This window comes from Sander lucioperca, chromosome 18, assembly GCF_008315115.2.
Source record: "Sander lucioperca isolate FBNREF2018 chromosome 18, SLUC_FBN_1.2, whole genome shotgun sequence".
NCBI classification, from domain to species: domain Eukaryota; kingdom Metazoa; phylum Chordata; class Actinopteri; order Perciformes; family Percidae; genus Sander; species Sander lucioperca.
The window spans coordinates 29,253,670-29,268,415 of record NC_050190.1 but is presented as its reverse complement, the minus strand read 5'-3'; the positions used below and the strand labels follow the sequence as shown (position 1 = coordinate 29,268,415).

Sequence of the window (14,746 nt, the reverse complement as noted above, 5' to 3'; positions counted from 1 at the left end):
TCATGAGGTGTGTCAGAAGTGGATCTCTTTGGCATCCTTGCAGAATCGTGGTTATGGTAACACTCAGAAACAAAATTATTAACAAATGTATTGATTAATTTATCACAAAGGAGTGGATCAATCATGAATATTTAAATAATTGTATTTTAAGTGGTTAATGAACTGCGGTTATATGAATGCTCTGCCAAACATTCACCTACGCACATCCATACAATGATGGAGGTGAAGCTGCCTGCAAGACACTGACTTGCTCATCGGGAGGACTTTGGGCTTCAGAAGGACACTTTGACGTAGCCATACTGTTCGAGACTGTCCTCTCCTAAGAAACAACAGCATCCGTCATTTGTTTAAATGCCTAAAACAACAAGTGTTTATGTTTACCAGACAAAGACCTCTTGTGGCTGTGTAAATTATGACATTGACATAGAGCCCAAACAACTTTGCAGGGTGGAGCAGGCCAGCCAATTAGAATTAAAGATCATCAGTTTCCAAATTGGGCCCCTCATCCAAACCCACCTACTCAATTCAATTTAGTTTATAGTGTCAAATCACAAAAGGAGTTATCTCAGGAGACTTTACAGATAGAGTAGGTCTAGACCACACTCTAATTTACAGAGACCCAATAATTCCTCAACAACACCCCCCCACCCCCAAGCACCACCACCCACCCATTAGCTCTACCAAGAAGCTCCTGGCTTGGCCATTGTAGTACCAGCAATGGAGTCTTTATCAACCATTTCCAAGTCAAGTGTCAAAGTGCTCTGTTTTGCATACATTATGCAGAATTATTCAAATACAATTTTTTTTTTTAAATGTCAATGTCACATTTTCCCTCTGCAAAATTGTGCTCAGGGAAAAGCTTTGGAGCATTATTTAACCCCTTTCCAATAAGATAGGATGACATGGATGGTGCAAATGGATGCCTTAGGACATGAAATGATACGAGTATCTTTACTCTAGCTTTAAAACTGAGCCCGCTACTCAATCCGTGGGTTCTACTTGCTAGTCTACTCAGCTTCTCACCTTTTCCACGTCAGATCTGGTGCTTTTTTTCACATTTTCTTTGGTCAGAAGTTTGGCCGTTGCATCTCGGCTCTTTTCATTTTCTTGTTCTCTCTATAACCTGCCCTCTGAGCCCTAAAGGATTTTTGACAACCTCTGGTCCGTCTGGTTTTATTTTCTAAAATAGCTTGTAAAACATCAACCCTGTTGTCCACAGTCAATCTATGAACACCATTTTCAGGAAAAAGTGGGCTATTAGAATATGTGTGCTGCAGTGAGATCACTTGAATGTTAAAAAAAAAAGGCTGTAGGACGATAAAGACAAATGAATAAATAAAACGCAACATGAATCTCACTTTTTGATATCACACACAGCAATAAAAGCTAAGCCAATCTCCTGTCCAAATGAGTTTTCATATGTATTAGGAGTCAAACAGTGAACAAAATAAACATTATAACTTATACAGTGGACAAAATATCTACATTTTTTCAAAAAAAAGTCCAGACGCTTTTGCCCTCATGACATTCACTTATGCCAATACTCAAAATAATAATGTCATATTTATTGATATCACACACACAGCAATGCTACACAAAACTAAAACAGTTCTCCTATATATTTGGAGTCATCCAGTGCAAAAATCAACATATTGAACAATATAACTCATATCAAGGACAAACTATTTACATTTCTAGGCCCAAACTTATGCCAAAACTCAAAACAGTAATGCCATTATTCTCTTTAGAACAGTTTAGAGCGGTAATAGACGATCTTTGGTCACATCTTACTATTCTGACTTCGAGTGATCTCTCCTCACAATAAATCTTTGTTCTCCCTCGGATGACGTAAAAATGTTCACGTGTTGTTCTGGAGGGGAGTTACGTATTTAACGTTTTTTGGAGCACTTGTTGGAATCAAACCACCAACACAACGGTTCCTTCATAAAATTTGGAAACTACTCAAGAAAGGCCTCATGAGTTAAATTACAGTGTAAGCCATGATAAAAAAAAATCCCTGTGCAAGCGAATCACAACAACTCTTTCAGAGCATAATGACAGCTTGAACCCTATTAAATATTGATTGAATTGATATCTGTTTCAAATTCTTGTCATGAAGAAGAAGAGCAGAGCTTTCGCAGACCTGTAGATCGACAGGCACGTAGGAGGAGATCATGGGTCGTCAATACAGAATAAAAGACTCCTACACACTGCCCTCTTTACTCGAGATATTTCACGTTTCGGTAAACAGAACCTTCAACAGGTTATTTTTCATCAGGTAGTTATTGTCTTCCAGACTGTATGAGAGATGAAAAGACTTGGATACTTGGTGCTTAAGCGGAGAATGCGACAGTGACTCACTCAGACTTCTTCTGACTGGATGAACGCTAAACCTTATAACCCTAAGTCATTCACTATTCTTGAGTGGTTGATTTAGAAACAAATAGGAATATCAGAGTCTGATGCACAGCATGTGTGAGATTCCATCATACATAAAACCCCAACTGGACACACGAGGGCAGGGAGGGCAGTTTTTTTCATTTTCATTTCATTTTGTATCTTTTATCTCTTCTCTTCTGCTCGCTTGCAGAGAAAACGTATATCTGTCTGTTATAGCTCTGCCAGGGCCCCGCCATGTCAAGCCCATCTCTCCTCAGAGGTGATTAACAGCATGTGGTCTGAACAGCTCCACCACCATCACAGTTAGTCACACTGTATACTGATAATTATCACAGCACAATGTCCATCCAACCAAGGACACAAATACAATTTTAGGAGTGGAATGTCTGCAGTCAGTGGGACTGTTTTGCTCGAACACAGGGTTGATTGAGGGTTTCTAAAAAGGCATTTGCATTCTCTCAACCGTAATATGGTAAGTAGCTTCTGCGTGAGCTTTCAGCTGCGGACATCTTATGTATGTGTGGGCTTTTTTTGGAAGTCTGGAATGCAGATTTTGTGAATGTGCTAGAACATGGAAGGTGAGAGAAAAAACAAATTGGGTTGGAAATACACGGCCAATTTATGCAGTTCCTGTTCTCAGTTGTCACGGCAGATTGAATCAATATTCTCCGGTGTTAGTGCGTTGCTTTTTATCTCTTCAAAACCAAACCACAGTCTGTCACTTACTAGTTTGGATCGATGACAGTTTATTTGCAGGATAAAAAAAATGTGTGTCAAAACAACTTTGAGCTAGCAAGCTACACGCTCAAAGTGTCAAGTTTTGAAAAAGATTGGTGGGATCGCTTCGGAGGAAATACACACGGCGATACACTGGTAAGAGCCAATGAGGTTTAACTATGTATCCAGCTAATTTAAATAGCTCACGTTACTGTATTGTGTGAACAGTTAACTTCATTTAATATTGTATGTAGCATTTTCTTTTGCGAGATGCAAATGTTCCACTAAAACAAGTTCCTTCCTGAGGCTATTTTGCAGAGTCACCCTCGCTGCGTCCAGAGCTTAGCGCCGCCCAAGACGATCGTGATTGGTTTTAAAGAAATGCAAACAACCCAGAGCGTTTTTTTTCTCCTATCCCAGAATGTGTCAGTGGTGTGGCCAGATCTGACTCCACAGCGCTGTGAATATAGGTCTGGCAAATGCAAAAATAGTCACATACCTACCCCCCTGACAGTGAATGTCATTTTCCTTCTAGCTCCTTGGCAAAGAAGCCTCCAGATGTGACAAAGTCTCGCAAAACAAAGACAGAGCATCTGCTCAAAGTAGACGATCACGACTTCACCATGAGGCCAGCATTTGGAGGTAGGTGTATAATTATATTATTTTTTTTCTGTTGTATACATACAGACATTTATTCATGATCACATTCACACATGGACACACATTACACGCTAGTAAGTAGACACAAGGTCTACTTACTAGCTTTTTCTTGATCTTTTAACCACATCTCATCTTCCTAATTGCTTAGTTTTATTGTAAGCTGCCAAAACAATAATCATAAAGAAAGAAAGAAAAACTGGTGGAGTGCCCCTTTATAGCCCAGTTGTTAATGATTTTATCAGTTGGTGTGATGATTCCTTTTTAGAGCTAAACATATCCAAAACAAAGGATATGATTATTGATATTACAAAGCATGCTCCCACCCGTGATCCTACAATAATCAAAGGCCAGCATGTGGAGTGTGTTGAAAGACAATTATAAGTCTCTTGGGACATTGGGTCATTGACTCTAAAATAAACTTTAGTAGGAATTGCGAGGCAATCTGCAAAAAAAAAAGTGAAAATAGTCTAGTTTTAACATCGATGTAACAACGCTGACCCTTTTCCATCAAACCTTAATTGAATCTGGGTTGTCTTTTTCCATTGTGTCTTGGTTTGGGAGCCTATCCCTGCAGGACAAAAACTCCCTCAACCAAATCATAAAGTGGGCTAGTAGGCTGATAGGTGAGTCTTAACTCAACATACATCTTAAGCACAAGGCCAACTCAATTTCTTTGGATTGGTCCCATCCTTTACATGCTGAATTACAGCTACTCCGCTCTGGCCGTCATTATGTGGCTTCTAGGGGTAGAACCAAGCTCTATAGAGATAGTTTTGTAACTGCAGTGATTATGCTATTGAATAAAATTGGAACGCGTGATGCACCTCATCTATAGCAATTAGAGATCTTCAGTGGCTCTCACCATCAGATACAGACACAAAAATCAGCCTTTAGCATCTGTATGGAACGCACCGGGCAGAGCAGTAGCTCGACCGCGACGCTGTAAGATTCATTCATTCATCTTCTTCCGCTTATCCGGTAACGGGTCGCGGGGGTAGCAGCTCCAGCAGGGGACCCCAAACTTCCCTTTCCCGAGCCACATTAACCAGCTCCGACTGGGGGATCCCGAGGCGTTCCCAGGCCAGGTTGGAGATATAATCCCTCCACCTAGTCCTGGGTCTTCCCCGAGGCCTCCTCCCAGCTGGACGTGCCTGGAACACCTCCCTAGGGAGGTGTCCCAGGGGGCATCCTTACCAGATGCCCAAACCACCTCAACTGGCTCCTTTCGACGCGAAGGAGCAGCGGCTCTACTCCGAGCTCCTCACGGATGACTGAGCTTCTCACCCTATCTCTAAGGGAGACGCCAGCCACCCTCCTGAGGAAACCCATTACGCTGTAAGATGATGTAGTAATATGAGCGACAACGGTAGACAAGTGGTATGAAAGACCATTATCCACGTACGGAAGTTGGTTGGGGTGGTGGATGGGTCAAACAACACAGGACTTCTACCCAAGAGACTGGGGTTTGTGTCCCGTTCTTGTCCCGCGTGTCATTGAAGCGTACATTTTGTAACCCCACCCACCATCTTTTCCTAAACCCAACTCTCCCGTTCTTGTGCTGCATGTCAGTTAAACGTACCTCCTGACCCAGAGCGTCAAAAAATGACGCCAAGAGTCCCGACCAAGCGCGTTTAAATATGACGCTAAAGGAGACTTTTCGGGTCAATAAGAAACGCCAAAGGCACCTGACCAAGCGTCACTTTTTTGACACGATGGGAGTGATGTGTTGGGCTGAACTTTGTCCCGTTTCGGTCGGCTGTATTGTAGCAAAGTTTGTTTGAGAGTGTCTGTTATGATGTTTTATGATGAAGTTGATGTTGAGTTTTACCTGGACTGCTGTACCCTGTCTGCACAACAAATTTACCCTCGGGGAGTAATAAAGAAGCCTAAACTAACCTTTAATCCTGTTGGATGTGAAGCCTGGAACTAGAAGCGACCTGCATGAAGACAGGGATGGAGGAAAGATTGTATTTGGTTGACCTGAGTGTGTGTGGCCTGTCCTCCCTCAAGCTTAAGAAAACCAATTGCATGTCAGCACTTCGGTCTGCCCTCATGTCTCGTAATAGTCTTGGGTGTCAGAACCTCTGATAAGTTGGGCTCTTTGATGTTGTACCAACTTAAAGTATCCATCCCTTTCCTGGAATCATCTCAAAGTATGAAGCATCTTCAGCCTACACCTGCTGTGACTGCAATTAACCGACTAATTGTCCTGCTGGATCGCAAGAAAAACTAGATCTAAAGCTTCTTCTTTTTATTCAGGCTGACAATGTCATTGCCTCTTCTGGGTTTTTAAGATGAATATCTCAGTGCGGTAGATGCTAAACCATTAAGAAGTTGCTCCCCAAGTTATAAAACATCCCATCGGTGTTGTTCTGTGTGCGGTCCGAAGACAGCAGTTCACAAGATGTTTCATACTTGGTATCTTTTCAAGGTATGAGTTGAATCTAAAGTGGTATTTTATCATTAAAATACTTCAGAAAGTAGCTCACGGCTCTGTTTTTGTTCATATGCTTAGAAGTGTATGCCTCTTGTGTCTCTTTTGTGCAATCAAATGAAACTTGTTGGATCGCTTTCATGAAGAGAATTGCATACTAAGATCCACCCAAACCCCTGCTGCGAAATAGAGCGGGAAAGGGATAAATCTTCCTCTGACTCGCCTTCCTCTGAAGTTGTACCTTGTTGGCAGCAGAAGATGCAACCGTCATTAAGTGAGGCCGCTTCTCCCCTGTTAAAGCGATTGCTACTTCAGAGAAAGGCAGATCATGTAGCAGGAGGTCACAGTGGAAATGGGACTAAAAATAGCCCTGGTCCAGGCACAAAGTCCCGAGGATACACGGCTCTAGTCGCATTAGTATTTGACTCTCATACTCCATCCTGTTTCCCTGGAAAGGGATGTCCCCTCCAGATGTGTTTAAACCTGTAGCTTGTTTTTTTTATATTAAATAATACTTAAGTATGTTTTTTCCACCAAAACAGATCAGTAAGCTACTGGCTTAGCCGCATCAGAATGAAAGAGGCTGAAAATTGAAAAATGCTCCCAACACACCCCACCCCTTCCTCCACATAGGCAAAAGCATGACAGACTCAAAGCCCAAAGATAAACCTGTTGTTGTAGAGACTTGATGTTGGTAAGTATGCATATCAAGTTGCATTTAATAAAGAAAAAAGGTTCAGGTTACTCTATTTGTACCCGTAGGTAAATGTGTTGCGCAGATAAAAAGTGCAGGGCATCCATGACACACCACAGACAACATACATTTACAATGGGACAATACATAAAACAGTTAAAATGCTCCAGAGCTATTCAAGATGCTTATCAACGAAAGCACTGATCACCATAACATACCTGAAAAAGTAAAAACTGAATAAAATATTCTAAAAAAAGATAAATGAATAGATATTATATACACAAATACAGGCTCCAGAAATATTTTGTGTATATACACAAATGCAGGCTTCAGAAAGATTTTGTACAAATTGTGCAATGTTTCTTACAGCTTGTTAATCATGTGTGATTGCAGCTGGGACACAGCTGTTTTTATATTGTTTGGTTTTACACCTTGGAATTAAAAACCTCTTTCCAGAAGGAAGCAGCTGAACTTGTGCAAAGGGTGCAAGCTGTCATTTTGAAATGGAATCGGTTATCCGCTGTAGCTGCGTAGTGTACAGGGACGCCGGGTACTTCTGGGATTCACCGATAAGCATATTGGACCATTCCACAATTTATTTCCACCGGTTCTTTACAGAAAGACTTCCAAACCAAATGAGAAAGAACTATGGGGTTGTTCTTTTTTACAACGTGGGTCTTTCTTGTGTAGCTGAAGGCATCAGTTTAATCAAACATGATAACATGTACTCACTGCAGTTATTAACAAGATTTTTAAATCCCGCAACATCGCTGAGAAGAATAGACAAGAAAAACAAGCATTCAGATGATAGGACAGTTTGCCCAGATTATCGAAACCACTTTCATTTTGGTGGTAAAACTGAAACTGATTGCAATTCGGGCTTGGGTCATAATTTTAATGTTTGACATTAATTTCAAAATTTTCAAAATATATGTAAGCTGGGGGCTTGTTTACAACCTGTTGGTTGGCTTGTGTTTTGTGTTTCGTCATATTCATCTTTAGCAATGACACTACGTTCCAAAATGTCAGTGATTGCTTTAGGCGAGTACAATGTTATCATAACTGATCGAACCGATGGCTAGAGCTTCAAAAATAAAACCAAAGATGAAATAAACCCTATTTTTCCTTTAATATGGATCAGTGTACTGTATGTTTGCTGAAGGTGTAAGTTATATCACCCTTCTAATTTTCAATCTTTGCATATTTTAAGGGTTTATCCCTATGTCAGCATCAACATGCTTAGGAATTTTCATGGCAATCTGCCTATACACGATTTAAGAAAGAAACGTTTCAACAAAGTTTGCCTGACAAATATCTTGATGGTTGAATCAATGCCTCATTAACTCAAGTGAGCTTATAATTAAAGGCAGGGTTGGTGATGTTGAAAAGCTAGGAAGATTTGAAAGTATCTCCTCGGGGCTCCGACCCACACAAGCACCGCTGCGCCACTCAGAGCAGAGCGGAGAAAGGACCGCAGTTTTACTCACCGTTAAGCTAACAGCTAATATTATCATACCGACGACGTAACTTGAGCTCAGGCTCTAACATGGGAGGGGTAGAGTACGCACAGCGTGGCAAGGAGGCATTTCATTGGTTCTTTCCAAGCAGACCGCGAGGCAGTGATTGGTGGGTGTTGTTACAGGATTACAGCAACTACAGATGACGGATCTTTTTTCGCTGCTTTTTCAGAGCCAATAAGTCATTTGTTGCTGTCGGGGTGTAAAGACCATTTCAAACAACATATAAAATAGTGTTTATTGGAAATAGTCACCAACCCAACCTTTAGGTGGAAAATGTGGTCTAATAATTATGCCAAAGAATCAGTAAGAAGGTCATCTAAAAAATGGTGTTATCATCCTGGGACCATGGGAATTTGTGGTAGTGTTTATTAAGGAAGGCAATACTTTTAAGGTAGCTTGCCATGTGCCGATTTTCAAGGAAAAACTGTGACCCAATGAATGCAAGTTAAACGGACAGGGGGCAATCCAAAATAATTCAGATTTCTTTCTTCAGGGGACCATGAATCTTAGTACAACATTTTATCACTATCTGGCATATTGGGCATCTCTGTATGGAAAGCTGTTTTTTTTCTGAACATTTTGATATGAAACACATACGGATCAGTTATATGTAAATACCTTAAAAAGGTGGATTTAAAAAGATATGTGAAAATACCCTTAGACCTCAGAGGGTTAAGAGCAAACAACTGGTGAATAAAGTTGTTATAAATTATTGTTCTTACATTATAAATAAATAATTTCAATTGAACCATATGGCCTTTGCAATAAACAAGCCTTTCTTTTAATCTTTAATGTAAACATTTTATTTTTGTTATTTAAGATAAAATACTATTTCAGTTGCACTTTTGATAAGAGGACACATCTGCTGTTTTGCACATTTTATATAAATAAAGGAATATTTTTCAGTCATTTCATTCTCTTAAAAAAAAAATTGTGAGAATCGTTGAGAAAATTGTGTCGTGAACTTAAAATCGTGAATCCTATCGAATCGTGAGTTGAGTGTATCGTTACATCCCTGATGGACACTACTCATCACATTACATTTCATTTAGCTGATGCTTTTATTTAAAGCGACTTCCATTCAAACACCGGTGCAGCATCTGGAGTAATTTCGGGGTTCAGTGTCTTGGGCGGGGATCGAACCACCCAATCTCCCAATTGGTACACGACCGCCCACACAGCCCACAAATCATCCTCAACTGTCGCCCGTCTTTGCGACGGAGCGGGAGCTGCGGGACCGCCAACGCATTTTCAAATTTGTGAATATGGCAGGCGAGGACGCTGCAGCGGTTGTGATTGAAACAGCGAACTCCAAACTATGCAAATGTAATTCATACTTTTATTTTTAAATAAGTACCATTACACTGCAGTTAAATAATGAGAAAAGAAGCCGGTAGATATATATTGTCGGACGAAAATAGTTAATGGTAATGCCCCCCGGACGCAATTTACCATTAAAAAGAAGAGAAAGAAGAGTAATTTCCGGTCTCTGCATAATGGCCGTGTGCGATTTGAGACAACGCTACCCTGTCGAAATGTAGGCGCAACACAAGTGAGTACATAGTGTACACAGAGTACTACGTGTAAGTGTACTTACAGAAGTAGCCGAAGCAGACACACTGTAAGATAGCTGAGATACCTAGGTCAAGCCTCCAAAACACTTGATCCAACATGTCCCATAATGCAACTGCCTGGTAAACACACATGGCTTTCAAATCTCACACCCCCAGCTTGTAATGCAGACCCTTTGATCTCACCATGACTTCTACTGATGAGTACATACTGTATGCACTGCAAAGACCGTTACATCTGTACATGGTTGTCTTTCAGTGAATAGAGGGCAGCGAGTGTGGCTAACGTGTGGGGTGTATTATTGCTCTTAATCCTGAGTAAAATAACACATTAAGCTTGTTGTTAATCCACGCTGAAGGGAAAACGAGAGAAAGCCCATCGGCCAGATCTGATGTATGGGCTCGGAGCGACTCGTGTTATGATCTGTTAACGGTATACCAAAGCCACTGTGTAGTTTTCAGAAAATGTGGTGGCTTAGCAGTGTTGGGGATTTACTGGAGGTCACAAAGTCAGGTGGGGTTGTTTCCTCCACCCAGCTCCTACAGGCATACTGCTGGATTTAGTCAGTCTGTCATGAACAATTCGTACATATGAAGGTCAGCGCAAATTCTTTCAGGAAGACTTCTAATTACTGCAATCACCACTATATCTCCTGTGGTGTCTTAAATAGTAGTGCTGTGATGCTGTATGAAGAGGAATCCGCTGACACTGATCTTGATTATAAAAAGGTTTATTACAAACAAAGATTCAGCATCAATTTTACAAACTCCTGCAGGAAGCTTGGAGAACGACCAACTCAAATTCTTCCAAAAGTCGTTCTGCCTTTCCTTTGTGTGAGCAACGTATATATCTTATGCATTGTATGACCTAACGTGGGAGGGTGTATGTGTTAGTATATCAACTGGCCAATCGTAGCCTGTTATCTGGCACAACTCCAAAAAAGGTATCTTCTGTCTTGGGGGAAACTCTGCTCATGTTAACAGTTTCCAGATGTTCTCAGTAAGTGTAAAGCAAAGTTCATAGGACTCCCTTATAACAAACATTTAAGCAAAGTTTATAGAAAGTTATTGAATAGTCATATACTACACTCCCTAAATCTATTCAGCTGTTAAGAGGTGTTCACTCTTCAGTAAACCAATCAGAATTGGCCATGAAATTCATGATCCAATCACAGCATGACATCCTGCTTTAAATGTCTCTCTCCTTGCTATCAGCTGTCTTTTCAGGCAAACGTGCAACCCTCCTCCTCCCCTTCCACCTCCGGTCGTCGTCAACCACCGCAACCTGAGTCCCTTTCCGGCAGACAGGTCCTTCGTTCGGCCTCCGGGTTCCTTCTTCTCCATCACCAGCGTCTAGGCTCCATCAAGGGGGGAATATGTCTGTTTCTCTACCCCTTTAATATTTTTAACGATGGAGTCTAATCCCCAAAGACTCTGTACATTTCATGTACATTTCATATTATGCTTATCTACAATAAATATTTGCATATATGCAACAAAGTCTCTCCTGATTGAAATAGCTACGAAAGGTAATGCACTGTAATTTGTATGTATTCCACATATTTTTTAGCCTGGTTAACACCAGACCCTTCTCAGTTGTAACTGAGAGTGAGTCTGGGGAAGGTTCATCCACAGCCCATTTCCAAAGGGGCGTCACCAACGGACGCCGCTCAAATGTCTCTGGGCGCAATTGGATAGTCCTTCAACCAATCAGACCAACGATCCGGGTGACGTAGCAGCGACAGCGCCATCAACGGGTTGCTGCGCTTCGGTGGATGTCATGTTGAATGTAAACAAAAAGCTGCTTGCCGTCGCTGTGCTATCGCCATTGTGTAAAGCCCGCCTCAACGGTTGTGATTGGTGCCTCGATTTGGAAAAATTGGTAATGGGCTTGAATGGGCTCTTGGCCAGACTGATTTGCAGAGCAAATCTCAAATTTGACGGAAGTTCGTCAGGGTTTTCCCAGGCTACATATTTTTTGCTGTATGCATCACATTGCACTGCTGCTGTAATAACAACGCTGTGGATTGCGTAAAGAGGTCAGGGTGGATGGCTGGGTCATAAAACACAGGGCTTTCAACCCAGGAGAGCGGACTTTGCGTCCCCGGATAAACACAAGACTTTGTTCGTGTCCCTGGAGTGTTTTAATCCAGACCACAATCTTTTTTTCTAAACTTAACTAGTCGTTTTGTTGCCTAAACTTAACTGAGGGCACCACATAACTTCACTTTTTGTCGGCTAAACTTTTTGTAATCGCTGCTGAAACGACCCTTGCCTCGCGAGCCCTGTACCCAGCTCAAAGTCACCTTTTGTCAGCTAAACTCAACTAGCAACAGCCTCTGAAACGGCCGACAGCTCACGGGGCTCTGAAGCCAGCTTCCAATCACCTTTTGTTGGCTAAATTTAACTGTAAAGAAGGCTAAACTTAACTCTCATATGAGCGGTCGTCACGTGACCAGTCAGCAGCCGCCTTATTCCATAGGATATCGTTGTCACGTCTGCTCGTCAAGTTGATTTTTATACATCACACCCTGTGCATTGTCATGACCTGGGGGAAAGACAGAGAATGACTGCCCAGGCTCTCCTATTTATGGACATGTGAGCAATCAGTTGGTCCCCGTGTCAATCATCAGTCCTCATTAGCCAATCCAGTGCTTAATTTGTAAAGTGGGAGGTCCCGGAGTGCAGAGGGGGGGTGGATCCGGCGAGTCAAAACAGGTGTTCGAGGTAACGGAACAAAAAAAAAATTACACTGCCTAGGTAGCTTCTCTGACTAAAGAAACCTAAACAATGATGTGTGTACATCAGGGCAATGTTTATTTTTATTTCAGAACATGCACTGCATCGGTGCGAAATGTAAAAAAAATTTTAAATAAAAAAAAAATACACTGCAACAATCGTTTTCACAAGCAGCAATTATCCAATCGGACTATTAAATTAACCAAAAAACCCACCGTGGTCTCCACATTCTTGATCGGCAGAAGCGGTTTTTGCTTGTTTGGGATCCGACTGGCCAGCGTTTTTGAAAAAGTTAAGCAAACTTTGTTGTCTTTTTGACATCAGAGTGAAATCTAACAGCAATCTCAACCAGCACAAGCGCTTGTGTCACTTGAAGTGCAGCGCCGTGCTGTTGAAGTGCCTCCCTCCCCCCTCCGTCCCTCTCCCCCCTCCGTCTTACCCTGAAAATTCACCTCAAAACGCATTGAAAATGCAAACACAAGATTTTTGTGGAACTTCAATGGGGAATAACGTCTTAAGAATCTCCTGCATTTTCAAGCTTTTTGGTCTAAACGTCATACCCAAATTAAAATTGGTACAGCTCCCATATACTTTGACACTCAGGGATGTGCCTGGTATCACTGGAATGAAAACACTCTCAAGTTTTTGTTCCAAGTGTCAGGGTGATTCTAGGCCTTACTGACACAGAGTTACAGAGGCTAGAATGGAGGGTTTCTATTTCCGTCCAAGTCATACATCTGTAAAATGATTAAAATACACTGCTGTGAACACATATTCCAGGTGACAGACAATCCAGGACATTAGCCACATGTCTCAGCTTACTACAGAAAAAATCCAGAAGCCAAAAGACTCAAAAATTGATTTTATATGAATTTTTTTCTACATATATGTCTGTGCGTTTTTCTGATTTTTATTTGAAAAGTGCAAAGAAAAAAGCCAATAAAGTACAAAATAAAACACTTCTCAAATACACAAACACATCCACATCAATCCTACGGAAGTGCCTTAAACCTGCATTCTATCTGAATTCCAGCAGGGGGCGAAACGTGCGGTTGCAAAAAGGAGGTCCATTTCTATAGAAGTCTATGGCGAAATGACCCACTTCTCACTTGATTTATTACCTCAGTAAACATTTCAATTAAGAGTTTATATTCTCAATCGCTAGTTTTAAGTCTTCTGCAACACAGAATGATGTTAATTTTTTGAATTATGGTCTCGTTGATTTTAAAATCGGCGATAAAGCAGGGGGTGGTTTAGGGCGTGGCTATGATGTGATTGACAGTTCGCGGCCTGTCAATCATGACAGAGGTTTAGCAAAGCTTATCCATGGCACGTAAACTTCACTTTGGGGGTTGACCAGCTTTCGTCTTCGTGACTGTGACAGTTGGTCGCCTAATAATGTCTTGTTCAACGTTCGGTTGTACGACAAGACACTCAAAGGAGTCGGCAGTTCAGTTTTTCCGGTAAGTAACGTTACATTTTGTTTTAATACCGTTTTTCGTTAGCCAACGTTAGCATCCCAATGAATATCAGTTAGCTAGCTAGATTGCACCTTGCTAACCAAGCTAGCGGGCTAACTAATAACGTTATGCAGACCAGACCGTATAAACGGATTAAAATTAATATATTTAACGTTACAGTCGTATACAGTAGGTATGCACAACGGTCTCGCCGGTAATCTGTTTTTAACCATATGTGATGTTATTGCTAATCGATGCGCATATAATGGTAATGTTAGCTTAAAGTCAAAGCCTGATATAGCTAACGTTATAGTGCAAATTCATATAAACCCTATTCGCACGGGATTAGAATCATTTTGGGACCGCGTGTGATTTAGAAAGTACCCCCTCACATCTGAGTTTTGTGTGGGGCATTCGCACGGGACAAGATGCTTTTACTTGAATATACTGAAATATATGTACCCCGCCCGAGAGTTGGGCAACGTTACCCGGAGGCGCCCGAAGGACAGGCACAGACACCCACACAGCATCACCCGTCACCCTCACCTCGG

The 14,746-nt window shown here is 41.5% G+C and overlaps 1 protein-coding gene across 3 annotated transcripts in view; it reads left to right on the top strand.

Annotated features, from left to right (window-relative positions):
* gabrr2a (gamma-aminobutyric acid type A receptor subunit rho2a) overlaps nt 1-14,746 on the top strand; it is a 94,108-nt gene that overhangs the window by 35,492 nt on the left and 43,870 nt on the right. For all 3 annotated transcript variants that reach the window (XR_004895796.1, XM_035994993.1, XM_031321460.2), the window contains one exon: nt 3,653-3,759. Coding sequence is in view for 2 of the 3 variants with exons in the window: in XM_035994993.1 (XP_035850886.1) it covers nt 3,653-3,759 (107 nt within the window). In the remaining variant the exon portion in view is untranslated. The remainder of the gene's footprint in view (nt 1-3,652; nt 3,760-14,746) is intronic.